Source organism: Tachysurus fulvidraco, chromosome 1 (assembly GCF_022655615.1).
Source record: "Tachysurus fulvidraco isolate hzauxx_2018 chromosome 1, HZAU_PFXX_2.0, whole genome shotgun sequence".
Lineage (NCBI taxonomy): Eukaryota > Metazoa > Chordata > Actinopteri > Siluriformes > Bagridae > Tachysurus > Tachysurus fulvidraco.
The window spans coordinates 21,440,797-21,454,510 of record NC_062518.1 but is presented as its reverse complement, the minus strand read 5'-3'; the positions used below and the strand labels follow the sequence as shown (position 1 = coordinate 21,454,510).

The following is a 13,714-nucleotide window of genomic DNA, read 5'->3' as shown; positions in this document are numbered from 1 at the left end:
TAATGTCAAGTCCAGTGAGTTTTTGCCTTCATGTTGTTTACATTTGGAATAGATCACATGCTCAAGTCATCCACATGGATTTATTCTGCACCCATTTGCCAGATCTTTTCCCCTTTACTCTTTGTCCTCTTTCATTACAGTGCAATCTTGCGTCATGGCGGTTTTTTGGCTTTCTTAAAATGCTTGATGCGTATACATCTATCTTTAATTCATAAATAAATAAATAATATATATATATATATATATATATATATATATATATATATATATATATATATATATATATATATATACTGTATGTCAGATAGAGATGTTCGTATATATATCACACATCATGCCTGAAAAATGCCCTAAGAGACTCTGATACATTTGCATTTGCATTTGCACTCGATGCGAAAGCTAATGAGCCAGTCAGTCAATGCAGCTCTGAAGTCAAATAAAAATAAATAAATAAATAAATAAAAACGCCGTGTCACTGTTCACACAGAGCAACTCACAGTAATCTGAGCGATTTTGCAGGGATATGGTCTCACAGTGAAATCACTCATTTATTCTTTTAGAATTCTTATCAAAGAACTTTTCATTCTATTCGAACCTCAAGAAACATGATCACTTCTTTCCTTATAACACATTAAATATTAAATACTGTAGGTTACTGTATATACGTATGATAGAATTCATTTATAATATGATTATGTTTTGGGTTATGCCACGTTTTTCCTAATCAAGTTAATGGTTGTGTGTCACTGAAGTAGCTGAGACATTGTGCAAAGTATTACACCTAGTAATAGGTACAGTATGTCTTAAATCTATGGGCCTTTTTACACCTGGTCACTTCATGTGTTGTCTCTGATCCGATAGCTATCTGATTTGTTAAAACTGTTCCATTTACATCAGGCCACATAAATGCGTCTTGGCGAATCGGATATCGATCCGATCTTTCTACTCCCGCCCAAAATGCTAATATATTTTACCTCATTTCCGGGGTAATTGAAATGGAACATGCTTTGGTGTATGCGGTTGCTACAAAAAACAGCATTTACAGTTTGCTGCATTTTCGCTGGCGGCAGCAGTGCATTTTAAGACCCAACGAGACACCTGGGTGAAAGATTGGAGCCAGCGCTGGTGGGAAAACAAATTTGTTTCTGGCGCGATGCACGACTTGCGAGTCACCTGCGACTGACGTACTTCCGTTTGTGAGGAGTTTAGCGCTGACGTATGTGGCTTAAACAACCACATTCATTTACACCTGTCCAGATTCATCTAAAAAGGGTCCCAGACCACCTCCTGAAGTGTTTTGAACGATCGGATTTATATCCGTCTCGAGAAAGTTTCAGAGGACATTTAGACCTGGTCTTTTTACCATCGGATAGCTATCGGATCATAGAAAAATGCATGAAGTGACCAGGTGTAAAAACCCCCTAAGAGATGTTAGAGCTTTGGTAGCTCTAGAGAGGAAATGAAATTCCTGGATGGACGAAAACACTAAAGCGCCGCCGCATCTCACTGCATCTGGGCCACCACTCATCAGCAGGCAGTCGAGCGGCCTCGTGTAAAATATATCTTTGGAGATTTGCAAGTCATTCAATGTGGATTATTTTCCTTTAACTTTTGTCTGTAGTCTTATAAATCCTGTCATTCACCCGAAGAATGAATTTTCAGCCTGCATTTCAAATCATACTTATTACTCTAAGTGTTTTCGCGAGCCGAAGCCGCTCTTTCACTCAAACACGCTGTCTTGCAAATCGCAGAACGATCATGCCCCGAGATGTCCGAGAAAATGAATTATGTGTGTAGAAATGGTTCGAGAGTTTTGCATAATCTGCTAAAGTTCTCGCACGGTCTGTTTTTTCGTGCCGGCGCGGTAGAGAATAAGCTCTAGTAACGTGCAAGGAGTTTGTGAATTGCCTCCATCTGGTGAAGTGCAAATCATAAAATCGTGAAATGGTCATTTTTCCGTTTGGAGTTCCTGTTTATAGGAACCTACTCGAGGGTGAGTGAGTGAGTGAGTGAGTGAGTGAGTGAGTCAGCGTTCTCCTAGAGACTGAATCTTGTACACAGGAATCAATTGAAGGATGAGATGCATTTTACTCTAGACAGGGAGCGTGCAACGACAATCAACACTAGAGGCATTTCCATAATCGTATTCCGGCGAACGATCTACTATACAAATGTCTCCATAAGTTTTCTCACACATTGTTTTATAATGCATTGTCCGGAGTTACTTTTTCCGATACTGCACACGCACACACACACACACACACACACACACGCACACACACGCACACACACACACACTTTCTCATTTGTAGGCCTCTCCACTAAATGCCTGCTTCACGTTCGTCTTAAACAAATGGAGATTTTATTCATGTGATTTTCAAGCCATGCACAAGGCTTTAGCCAGCTAGACACTTTTTAATGACTCTCCTAACTCAACGTACCACTTTCCATGGCAGCGTAAAGCTTTTCCACCGATAACACTGTTTGGCCACCACTTTTTTTTTCTTCTCCCGCCTCGGCCTCTCACTTCTCATCATTGCGCCTGGATTAATAAGCAGACATGTTTTGTAATTTTCTTTCAGCTTAGGTTTCTCATTTCTGCGCACACGCATTTTCTCTCTCATTCTCTCTCTTTCCATTGTATTCTCTTCAGTCGTCGTAGCTCTTAAACACCTAGAAGTAATTGTGCTGTGTGTTTACCAGGCTAAAACCTGTGGGCCTAAACCTATATTAAACTGTGGACCCCTAATTAACTCGTACCCGTGTCTCCTGTCTGCGTCTCACTACTCCCTGAACTCTCCTACTAATCGGATACTGATTCAATCTGGCTAATTTGTGCCGTGATGCCGATTGTGAGTAGACAAGAATTGCTTAAATCTAATATCTTGGCTGTAATTTGTTCTTATATTTGACAACATACGCTTAGTCCAGGAGGTCTCAAATTTTTTTTTATTTAATAAGTGACCTTTAAAAAAAAATCTATATCTTAACAAATCAATATAAATTGATTTCACTGCTAACACTGACATCTCAGAAAGCAATATATATATACACAGTACTGTGCAAAAGTTTTAGGCAGGTGTGAAAAAAACGCTGTAAACAAAGAATGCTTTCAAAAATGGAAGTGTTAAACATTTATTTTATGAACAAAATGCAGTGAATGAACAAAAGAGAAATTAAAATCAAATCAATATTTGGTGTGACCAGCGTTTGCCTTCAAGATACAGGTACACTTGCACACAGATTTTCTAAGGAACTCGGCTGGAAGGTTGTTCCATACATCTTGGAGCACTAACCACAGATCTTCTGTGGATGTCAGCTTTCTCACATCCTTCTATATCTTCATGTAATCCCAGACACACTCGATGACGTTGAGCTAAGGGCTCTGTGGGGCTTTTGGTTTGAAGGCAAAAGGTAGTAACACCAAATATTGATTTGATTTAGATTTTTCTTTTGTTTGCTCACTTTGCATTTTGTAAATTGACAGAAATAAAAGCTCATTATTTATATTTCTTTTTATTTATATAGCATTCTTTGTTTACAGCATTTTTTCTCACCTGCCTGTACATATATATATATATATATATATATATATATATATATATATATATATATATATATATATATATTGAAATTTGAAAGCGATCTAAATAATTAGGCTTGTTTTTTTATTCATTCATTCATTCATTTAAGATATTTTTTTATACTTATTTCATTGACCGGCGAGTTTATGCTCAATTCAATGCTCAAATCTCCTCTGCCGACAAGCTTGAACTGAGTAAATGCTTAGAATTAAACTTAATGGTCCCATACGCCGATCAGCCATAACATTAAAACCACTGACAGGTGAAGTGAATAAGATTGATTATCTCGTTACAACGGCACCTGTCAAAGCACGGGGTATAATATGGCCGAAAGGTGAAGAGAAAGAAGAAATGTGTTGTATACAATATTTAGTAACAATAGTGAGTTAAATAAATAATAAATAATAAAATGGTACAGATTAGATCGTGTTGGGATTATTTTTTTGTGACCAATCAGATTAGAGATAACACGAACGTACTGTAATGCCTACACGATGTAGTCTCTAATATCTAGACAAAGTGACAAAGTATAGAGACAATATAGAGACAAAGTGAAACAAAGCTTATAACAGACCAGATTTTACAGATTGGACAACCAATCACAGTCTTCAAAAGAATGTGTCATACCCAGCAATTTGTGGACTGGGATTGTGTGTCGCACTGCAGCAAGGCAATGTATTCGAAAGTATACACCTCGTCGTAACTATTACATCCATAATAGATCGCTACGTCGATTTGATGCTTACAAGGACGCTGAGCTCTGCGTACCATAAATTATTTTGGATATACTGTACACTGTACATTATTGCACAAATATTGGATTTCACTGTGTTTCTATCCTAACCATTCCTGATCCATGCAGAAAAAAAAACATGCAAATTTTTGTACTTTTAGCAAGGTACAGTAGAAGCCACTTTGATAATCGTGACAGGACATTGGGCGAAGCGCCACTGCCGTGTGCTGTAAAATGGGCTTAAAGGGATGTTCAAATTAGATGTATGCTAATGGAATTTTAATGAAAATAATCTAGAAGTGTTCGTTATTATATATTCCGTGAACCAAGGGTTTTATATGCATTCTGTTAAAGAATGGCTAGAATAAAATCTCCTGTGACCCCAGTCCAGGTCTCAGGTGACCCTGTAACACGATTGAGAATCTTTGGCTTAGATAAGGGAAAATAATAGGGGTTTAAACCTCAAGCTTTCACACGATGTGCTCTGAATATGAATTAGTCGCCGCTGATTAACCAACTTTGTTCAGAATCTGGTGTAAGGCTACCGTTAATATGTGTCTGATGATGATGATGCTGCTGATGAAGTAAAGAAGGACTAGTTTCCTGTAGATTTTTACACTGAGATCTGCCTACTTCATATACAGTAATGCCCTTAAATGAACCAAGGTCCGGATAATATAAAATACTAAGGACTAATATATAATTTAACTGAAACCATACTGTAGGTAGATATTTGAATTGGATTGGAGCTGACTTAGCAATGATCCCCGTGAGTGCAATTACAAAAGCCTAGTGGACAGAGCTATGGCTAAGAGACTTGGTGCATTGAATCTCTTCTCCCATGCAGTTCCCTACATTCAGCCCACTAAATCCTGGCCTCCAGAGACCAGCATAATAATGATGTCTGATCACCCAGGGGATAATATGTGTGACTGTGTGTGGATTGTAGTGAAGAGAACTCTGAGGTTTGGGAAGAAGATGCACAGCAGGGACACCTTGTGAGAAGAAAGCTAAAAATGACTAATGTCATCATATATGTGTGTGTGTGCATGTGTGTGACTGCCTGTGAAGTATCTTTCATACGGTCAGACTTTTGACATTTTCTACTATATATACCTCTTTAACCTGTAGTCTTTCTTGGATTTGGTGTATTATTTGCAAGGCTACTGTCAAGAGTACTGAACTATAATTCCTTTAACAGATACCATCGATTAACTAAACGCAACTTGTAATTTGTAATAAATAAGATGTTTCCTCAGTGACATTGTTATGCAGATATGATTGTTTTTACTGCTACATTTATTAAAATCAACCCTTATACAGTACAAAATGATCTTTGTAGGCAAACAGCTAATACAAGGCTAAAGGTTTAAAGGCACAATATGTGGAAGATACTGCATGAAAAACATGTTAAAAGCCATCGCCAGAGTAAATGTTTCTTTGGAATTTCTTGCTTGTGTTTGGATGCTTTTGTTTTCAGTAATTTTCTAAACACTATACAGACTATGGGGTACGTGAGTATGTATGCGATTGTGCCCTGTGATAGACTGGCATCCTGTTTAGGCTGTAGTCTCTTTGGGCAGGCTCCAGATTCCCTGTGACCCAGTATGTTAAGTGGTGTAGAGAATGGATGGATGGATGGATGGCTATACAGGCCACAATACAGGTGGTCTTGCTGCCACAAGCCTGTGCTAGAGGTCTTCACGGGTCCACTTAGATCCGAAAACCCGAGGTCCGATTTTTGTTGAAACAGACCTGTCAATCAATTTTGAGTCCACGCTATAGCGGTTACTTTAGTGTAGAGTTATGCAGCATTCGGGTCCAGTCGGGTAAAAAAAAATTGCCAACAGGTCGGGTCGGACTTGGGTTTCATTTTTTCGGGTTTGTCTCGGGTCGGGTATTTCTTAAAAAAAAAAAAATTATGCACGTCGGGTTCGGGTAAAAAGTGATTCGGGTCACTTCGGGTCGGGTACATTTCTTTAGACCCGAGAAGACCTCGAGCCTGTGCACTCTCCGTGCTGGATCCAAGTTGTTCAGATGATCTATTGTGGTGACCCATAACAACAGCAACACATGATGTCATCTTCCATTTATTTTTACAGACAAATTGCCCACCTGCATTTCAGCATATTGGCTTTCCAGTTTTAAATCAAGTTCAATCTCTAGCAGACACTCAAAGAAAGCCCATTGGTGCTTTTTTCTGCCCACTGAAATTGGCCGGTTCACAGAGTGACAGCTTTGTAAATCAGTATCAGACAAAGCCTAACATGAAGCCATCTGGATATGAGAGGATTTCTAATATTCATAGATTCCTGCCATCCGGAGCTGTTTGTACTGAAGGGACATGTAGCAGCTTTGAGTTTGTCTTTGATGCCAGACTGCTGCTTTCTTAGCAAGAGTTGCTGTTATGATGCTGTTGATTATGATCCACATTCTAAGGTTATAGTAAGAAAAGAGAGCGTACTGGAATTGATCATGTCTCTTGCCTTGGTGTGCTTGCTTTTGCTTATTTATTACTGTTTCATCTGTCTCTTTTTTCTGTCTCCTTGCACCTAACTTGAAACGTTAGCCTCGAAGGAAGACTGAAGCAAGTGGACTTGGTGACTGAGGTGTACTTGTGGCAAATTGCATGCAGTGAACTACAATTAGGCACCTGCTAGCAATGAATCAGCATAGCAGAGCTAATGTGCTGATTTAATGCGGGCCTTAAGAAAGGAAGGTCACGGTTCTACCGTATTAGCAAGCAGAAAGTAATGCAATGCAGTTGTCAATCATGTGATTCTGACAGATCAGCTTGTTAGTGACCAAAGAAGGTTAAAATGTTTGTTTAAAGTAGTGTACACTCAACCTATTTATTAGGTGCATCTACCTTGTAATGCCATTCATTAGCATTATACTAGTCACTGAATTTAACATATCTGCTTATAGTGACTCTGTCAGTCAGCAGAAAAGAATTGTAAGACCAAGAGATATTATTTGCTATGTGGACTAAGTGTTTTATTTTTTTTAGTAAAGCAGTAATAAGTGCTGTGTCCCTGTTTACATAGCATTGCTGGGGTTTTAAAACATTTACTTTTCTTTATGTCTTTATGTTCGGATAACACATCATTAACTCTGTAAAGGGAAATTAAACACAATTACAATGACTTGCTGTTTTTTGTAGGCAGGGTGCCCATGTGAGGTCCTGACATGACTCTTTTTCTCTTTTGGGGTGGACCCACATGGATTCCTTATATCTCTTACCTCAGTACTGTAGACTTGTATCATCCCAGGACTCCATCAACTGAAAAGTGTTATAAGAGATCTATACATTATTTGGGTAGTAAACAAAGTTTAAAAGTGTACAATGTAAATCTTACTTATGTACTGTAAACTACTTATAACTATTTAAGAATTAAATATTCCAATTGCAGGATAATGGTCAGCCTTTTGCCGGGAAGGTTACATGTGTTCAGAGCTGTGTTTATGCAACTGTTGAAACATTATTTGGGTGGTGGAATAAATTCTGTATAATCTTACCTAGCTACTGTAGACTTGTACCTAACAACTATATGGGATGTGGTAGCTTAGTGGTTATGGTGTCCGACTACTGATCGGAAGGTCATGAGTTCGAATCCCAAGTCCACCAAGCTTCCACTTCTGGGCACCTGAGCAAGGCCTTAACCCTCAATTGCTCTGTTGTATAAATTGAATTAAAAATGGTAAGTCACTCTGGATAAGGGTGTCTGCTAAATGATGTAAACTATACCAGAACAGTGACCTGTGTTTGAGTCTAAAATTTTTTGCGAATATTTTCTTAGGGAAAGTTACTTGTATTCAATGTTGTGTTATGCAACTGCAAAATTATGTAAAACCCTGAGGTACAGTAGTAGAAACATCCAACACAGCATTTTGGAATAGCATCTAGACCACTGTCTTTATTACATGCCTCCAGGTTTTGGACCTTTTTGAACATCAAAGGAAAAGGGTTACAGGACCACCTGATATTACCTAGGTGCTAAATAATTTACCTATGTTTAGATTTATTTGTTCTCATCCCAGAAGAATGGGTTCCATTTAGTGTTTGGTGGCAAAGGACACTATTCAAGGAAAAACTAATAAGTGCTTATTAAAGGAAAAAGCTAAAAACACACTGCATCTCTATTCTCAAACCCACAGTGATATTGAGGTGTTAAAACACCAGCAATACTGCTTCAATGGATAGTTTTGTAGTGTGATAGTCACCAAACACCAGAAGCAGCACCCTGGAAGTCCGCTGCTCAGCTGGGAAGCATATCTGTGCATGTGTTTTCTTAATTGTGGTTTAAACTGTTGATGTCGTGTCACGAGGCGACTTTCTTTTATTTTACTTATGTTTTTCCTGTGGGGGGCACGGTGGCTTAGTGGTTAGCACGTTTGCCTCAGACCTCCAGGGTCGGGGTTCGATTCCTGCCTCCGCCTTGTGCGTGTGGAGTTTGCATGTTCTCCCTGTGCCTCGGGGGTTTCATCCGGTTACTCTGGTTTCCTCCCCCGGTCCAAAGACACGCATGGTAGGTTGATTGGCATCTCTGGAAAATTGTCCATAGTGTGTGTGTCCTGCGATGGGTTGATCCAGGGTGTATCCTGCCGTGATGCCTGATGACACCTGAGATAGGAACTGGCTCCCTGTTACCTGAGAAGTTTAGATAAGCAGTAGAAAATGAATGAATGAATGAATGTTTTTCCTGTTCCGGGGCCATGGTAGCAGCAAGTTGGGAAGGTCGAACCAGTTTTCTGAATCACCAGCTACAGATTTCAGATCTTCCTGGGGAATAGATATTATCTCTCAGACTGGTCTGGGTCTGCCCCAGGTCTCTGTCTAGTGCATGGGTCTTTAAACACATCTGCAAAGTACTGGTGCATGTGCAGGATTTCATTCCAATAAAGCAAGAGTTGCAACTGATTTCACCTGTTTAATCAGTTGATCTTGGCTTTCAATAGACTCAGGTGTGGGTTCCATTTTGTTGGAGTGAAAATCTACTCCCATACCAGCCCTTTTCCGATAAGCAACAACCCTGGTCTAGTGGGACGTGTATGACAAAAGCTTGAGAAGGAGCCGACTTGAGCCCAACTGAAATATGTTTTATGCAGCTACTGTAGTTGTAAAAAGAGTCTTTTTGACATTCATTGTTTTGTCCATCTAAAAATTGCTTTCAACAACAAACTGTATCCGAGGGAATTGTTATGCATCTTGGAAAGTGGGAGATGGTGTTAAGACTCTACGACCTTCTGTGCTTTCTCGGAATCCAAAGCACTGACCGACTTCATCGCTTGTATACTCTAGCCCTTCTTGAGCTGAGATAAGATGTGATATGGCTAAACAAATTATGAGGCCAGAATCTAAGGATGCCTGTGGCGAAAGTACACAGGACCCCCACTTCCATCTATAATCCTTATCATCCTACGCTCGATTAACAACATGGTGCTGTTTTCTTGTCTTTGTCTGTGTGTATATTTCCAAAAGCATCCTTCCTGTGCCAAAGTGCGAAAGTGTGAAAGTGAAAGATTTATACTTGTGTGAGCCGACTGAAATGCCAGTTCAAGACTTATGTGTGAATCAATAACCACTGGTGCAGACACTATATTTTTAAGAAGAGGATATGAAATAGAAATGTTGAAATTCTGAGCATGATGCCAAAGCCATTTCATCTGCCGTATGTAGCTGCATTCTGTTGTTTGTTTTTTATGTCCTCTCTAGCAGTAAAGCGGCAGAAGCAGTCACTGTCGTCGTAGACTGTGTACCCCAGCAACAATAAAAGCAACCAGATGCCCCCACCATAATACTGGGAAATTTAAATCAGTTCAAATTGGACAATATGATGGCTCCCTAAACAAGGTTTTGGAATGGAGACGGGTTTTATGTCTTATATTCTATGACTTTTCATTCAATTAGGCACCAGTTACCATACCACCTTGTTGCTCTGGATAATGGTATAAGTAAATGCACCTGATTTTTATACCTGAATTGTACAACAAGCTCTGCATAGATAGACTTGTGTGTACTGTAGTGCTTAATCTTGATTGTGTTGTGTAATATCCGATAGCTTGATAGCATGTCTGATGGAAGTATTGTGATAGATTAATCTGAAGTCATCACAGAGACTTGTACAGCAGAGTTATATATATAATATAAGGCTACTAGTCCTGACTAGTCCTGGGATGGGGATTGAACGTTCTCCTATACTTTGGGGGTTCCCTGAAGGTACTCTGGTTTCCTCTCCCAGTCCAAAGACATGCGTTCTAGTGCAACTGACATCTTTAATTTGTCGGGAATGTGTGTGTGATTGTGCCTTGTGAAGTGTTGGCACCCCATCCAAGGTTCCCTGAATCCCCAATGATAGGCTCCCTTTGTAGCATAAGCAGTACAGTAAACATAATGGAAGTTGATATGGTTAAGCATTCTGTAAGAAAATAACATTTAAGTCTCCAGTGTCAGCACATTTTAATGCTGAGAAAGTCTCATGGTCTCATTCTAGTGAGAGGAAAAGCAGTGTGTCCGATAAGGTAATAACTTTTCAGTGATGTTACAGTGCAAGTGATTATAGGTACTAACTTGTGTCTTGTGAATGTTCCACAGCATAAAGTGTAGCTATAAATGGCTTAAAGTTGCAGTAGCGAAAGGTAAAATATAAATCACTAAATAATCAACTTTGTGGCAGATAGAACTTTGTGGCTGTTTTGTTTTGTGTTGATAAAACCACCCCGATATTGGAGCAGTTCCTGTTTAGTGATAGACAGTAACAGGTGGGCTACTGTCAGTAATTGCACACCTTCACAGTAACCTTTATGGTAATCGCTAGTGTAACCCAGTGTATGTACAAGATCTGTTTTGTCTCTAAATGTGCCTGTGGTCCTCACTTTTGGTCTTTCTTCTCTGACTTTCAGGTTCCTGGTTGTTCTCTGTGTCAGAGTTGGCGGCTCCAGGGGCAGAGGTAGGCCGGATCTCAGCAACAGATGCCGACCTGGGAGAGAATGCCAGGCTGGAATATACCATCCTGGAGGGGGAGTCAGGAGACACCTTTAGCATTACCGGAGTAAACCAGGAGGCCATCATCACCCTCACTAAGGTGAGATGTATAAAAAAAATGTAAAAACATTCTGTATGTATGTGTGTGCGTGAATGAAAAAGAGAGAGAGATTTTAGAGAGGAGTGTTTCAGTCAAAAAATATATCACACAGCAGGTGATAGCAAGGTGTGGGAGGAGCAGGTCATATACTTGCTGTGCCAGGTGTCATGACAAAATGAGCTCCTCATAAAAAATAAAAAAAAGAAAGAAAAACAAGTCTTCTATAAAAAGTTAGTGAGGGAATGAGTGCAGTGTTCACTGTGAGTCAGAGCAGTTGAATCAGCTCTTTCTCAATCTGTGAGAAGTGTGTGTGTGTGTGTGTGTGTGTGTGTGTGTGTGTGTGTGTGTGTGTGTGTGTGTGTGTGTGTGTGTGTGTGTGTGTGTGTGTGGGCTAAATACTGGCAACAACGATGCCGACAGAAGATTAAATATGATTAGCAATGATCTGGCATGTTGAATGAGGTGTCATTCAAATGGAAATTCATATTTATATGATTATCATTGGATGTTCGATTGTCCCGACATTCACATTAGCAAGCAACAAAGCAAGATGTATCAATATTTTTTATGTATTGTACATAACTAAAGTCATGTTCTTACCAGCGATTAGTTTCCATTTATTGTTTGACGCAAAATATATAAAACTGTTAAAAAAAATTCTTGTATACTATTTAAGCACCAGAGTGTGTGAAATTTTACTACAAACGTAAATTTAAAATCATATAATTTGCACAGATTACATTTTTGATGAGCTTTATCCATGTTGTTATTCTAACAACTTGTTCGGTGGGACTTGTACAGTGGACACTCCTATAGTTTTAGTAAAAAAATAAAAAATAGCTTCAGTGTCAGAGCTTTGAAAGCACTTTTCCTCCATGGGAGAGTCATCAGCACAAAACATTTTGCACTTTCTTTGGATTACAAGCTGTATTTTATTTTGATTTAAAACATTTTTTTAGGGAATTGTTGTATTTCTGCTTCAGCTTTGTTGACTATTTTGCACAACAGCATGACCCAAGTTCCTTATTCTTTACTAAGTCAATGTAATATATCGCATATATTTATAATTATACATGGAAAAAAAAAGTTCAATGTTCAAATCTTGTGTCTTATTCATGGATCTGATTAGGTGTAAAATCATCGTGCACCTGCTTTCACTTATTAGGCTTTCTATATTTAGGTGGAAACCATTCGTAAAAGCGTTTGCACAAGAAATTTGATATTCGAGATATTTCTACAATTCCACAATTTTTAGAAAAAACATAGGAACAAGTAGTATAAGAAGAATATTTAAATGTAAACATATATATATATATATATATATATATATATATATATATATATATATATATATATATATATATATATATAGTTTGAAGAATGTGAAAGATAAAGAAAGTGAACTATCACTAATAAGTATAAATATCATGAATCATTCGCTTATTATAAACGAAATGGCACCATATAATCAGAGGTAGGTCTGGATATATTTTCAATTCAATGTAATTTCCCTTTATGTAGCACTTTCAACAATGGACATAGTCTCAAAGCAGCTTTACAGAACAGAATAAACATAATAAAAGTTTATTATACAAAGATTAATATTATACAAAATTACAATTCTATGTCTTTTTTTTTGCCATTTAATCATTTCAGTGTTGTGAGCTTTGCTTTTTGACAAGTATAAATAAAACCAGTTTTTTTTTTAACTTTTGGAAATGTAGCCGGTATGTTTTCTTTTGTTTCTTCCAAACGAACATACACACAATTTTCTGAAAAGATTGATAAGTCCACTGTCATTAAATTTGAAGTTTAAAATGATTGGACTGATTTTTGAAATTTTCCGGATTTTCCAGGTTGAACTTGACTTGACTTGAATTGACTTCACTTGACTTGACGTAATTACAGCAACACGGTACTTATTAGACACATCTGTAAAGAACTCAACTGCACCATTGTATATTATTTAAATTTTTGTCTTTTTACCCTTTTAGTCAACGTATTTTATTTCCTTTTGTGTTTATGTACGGTATACACTATTTCATAAGTTCAATTAAATTTATTCGCATAGCGCTTTTAACAATTCTCATTGCCTCAAACAGCTTTACAGAGGTATAGAAACAGAATTAAAAAAAACATCTTTAAAGTTTTAAATTAAGTTACTATTCATATCTAGAATCTATCCTTAATGATTAAGCCATACTGTAGGTGACGGTGGTGAGGAAAAACTCCCAGAGATCATATGAGGAAGAAAACCTGAAAGGAACCAGACTCAGAAGTGAACCTCATCCTTATTTGGGTGACACTGAACA

The 13,714-nt window shown here is 38.1% G+C and overlaps 1 protein-coding gene across 3 annotated transcripts in view; it reads left to right on the top strand.

Moving 5' to 3' along the window:
- Positions 1 to 13,714, top strand: part of LOC113644125 — a 131,240-nt gene that overhangs the window by 95,094 nt on the left and 22,432 nt on the right. For all 3 annotated transcript variants that reach the window (XM_027148716.2, XM_027148717.2, XM_047800548.1), the window contains one exon: positions 11,221 to 11,402. In XM_027148716.2, coding sequence (XP_027004517.2) covers positions 11,221 to 11,402 — 182 coding nt within the window. The remainder of the gene's footprint in view (positions 1 to 11,220; positions 11,403 to 13,714) is intronic.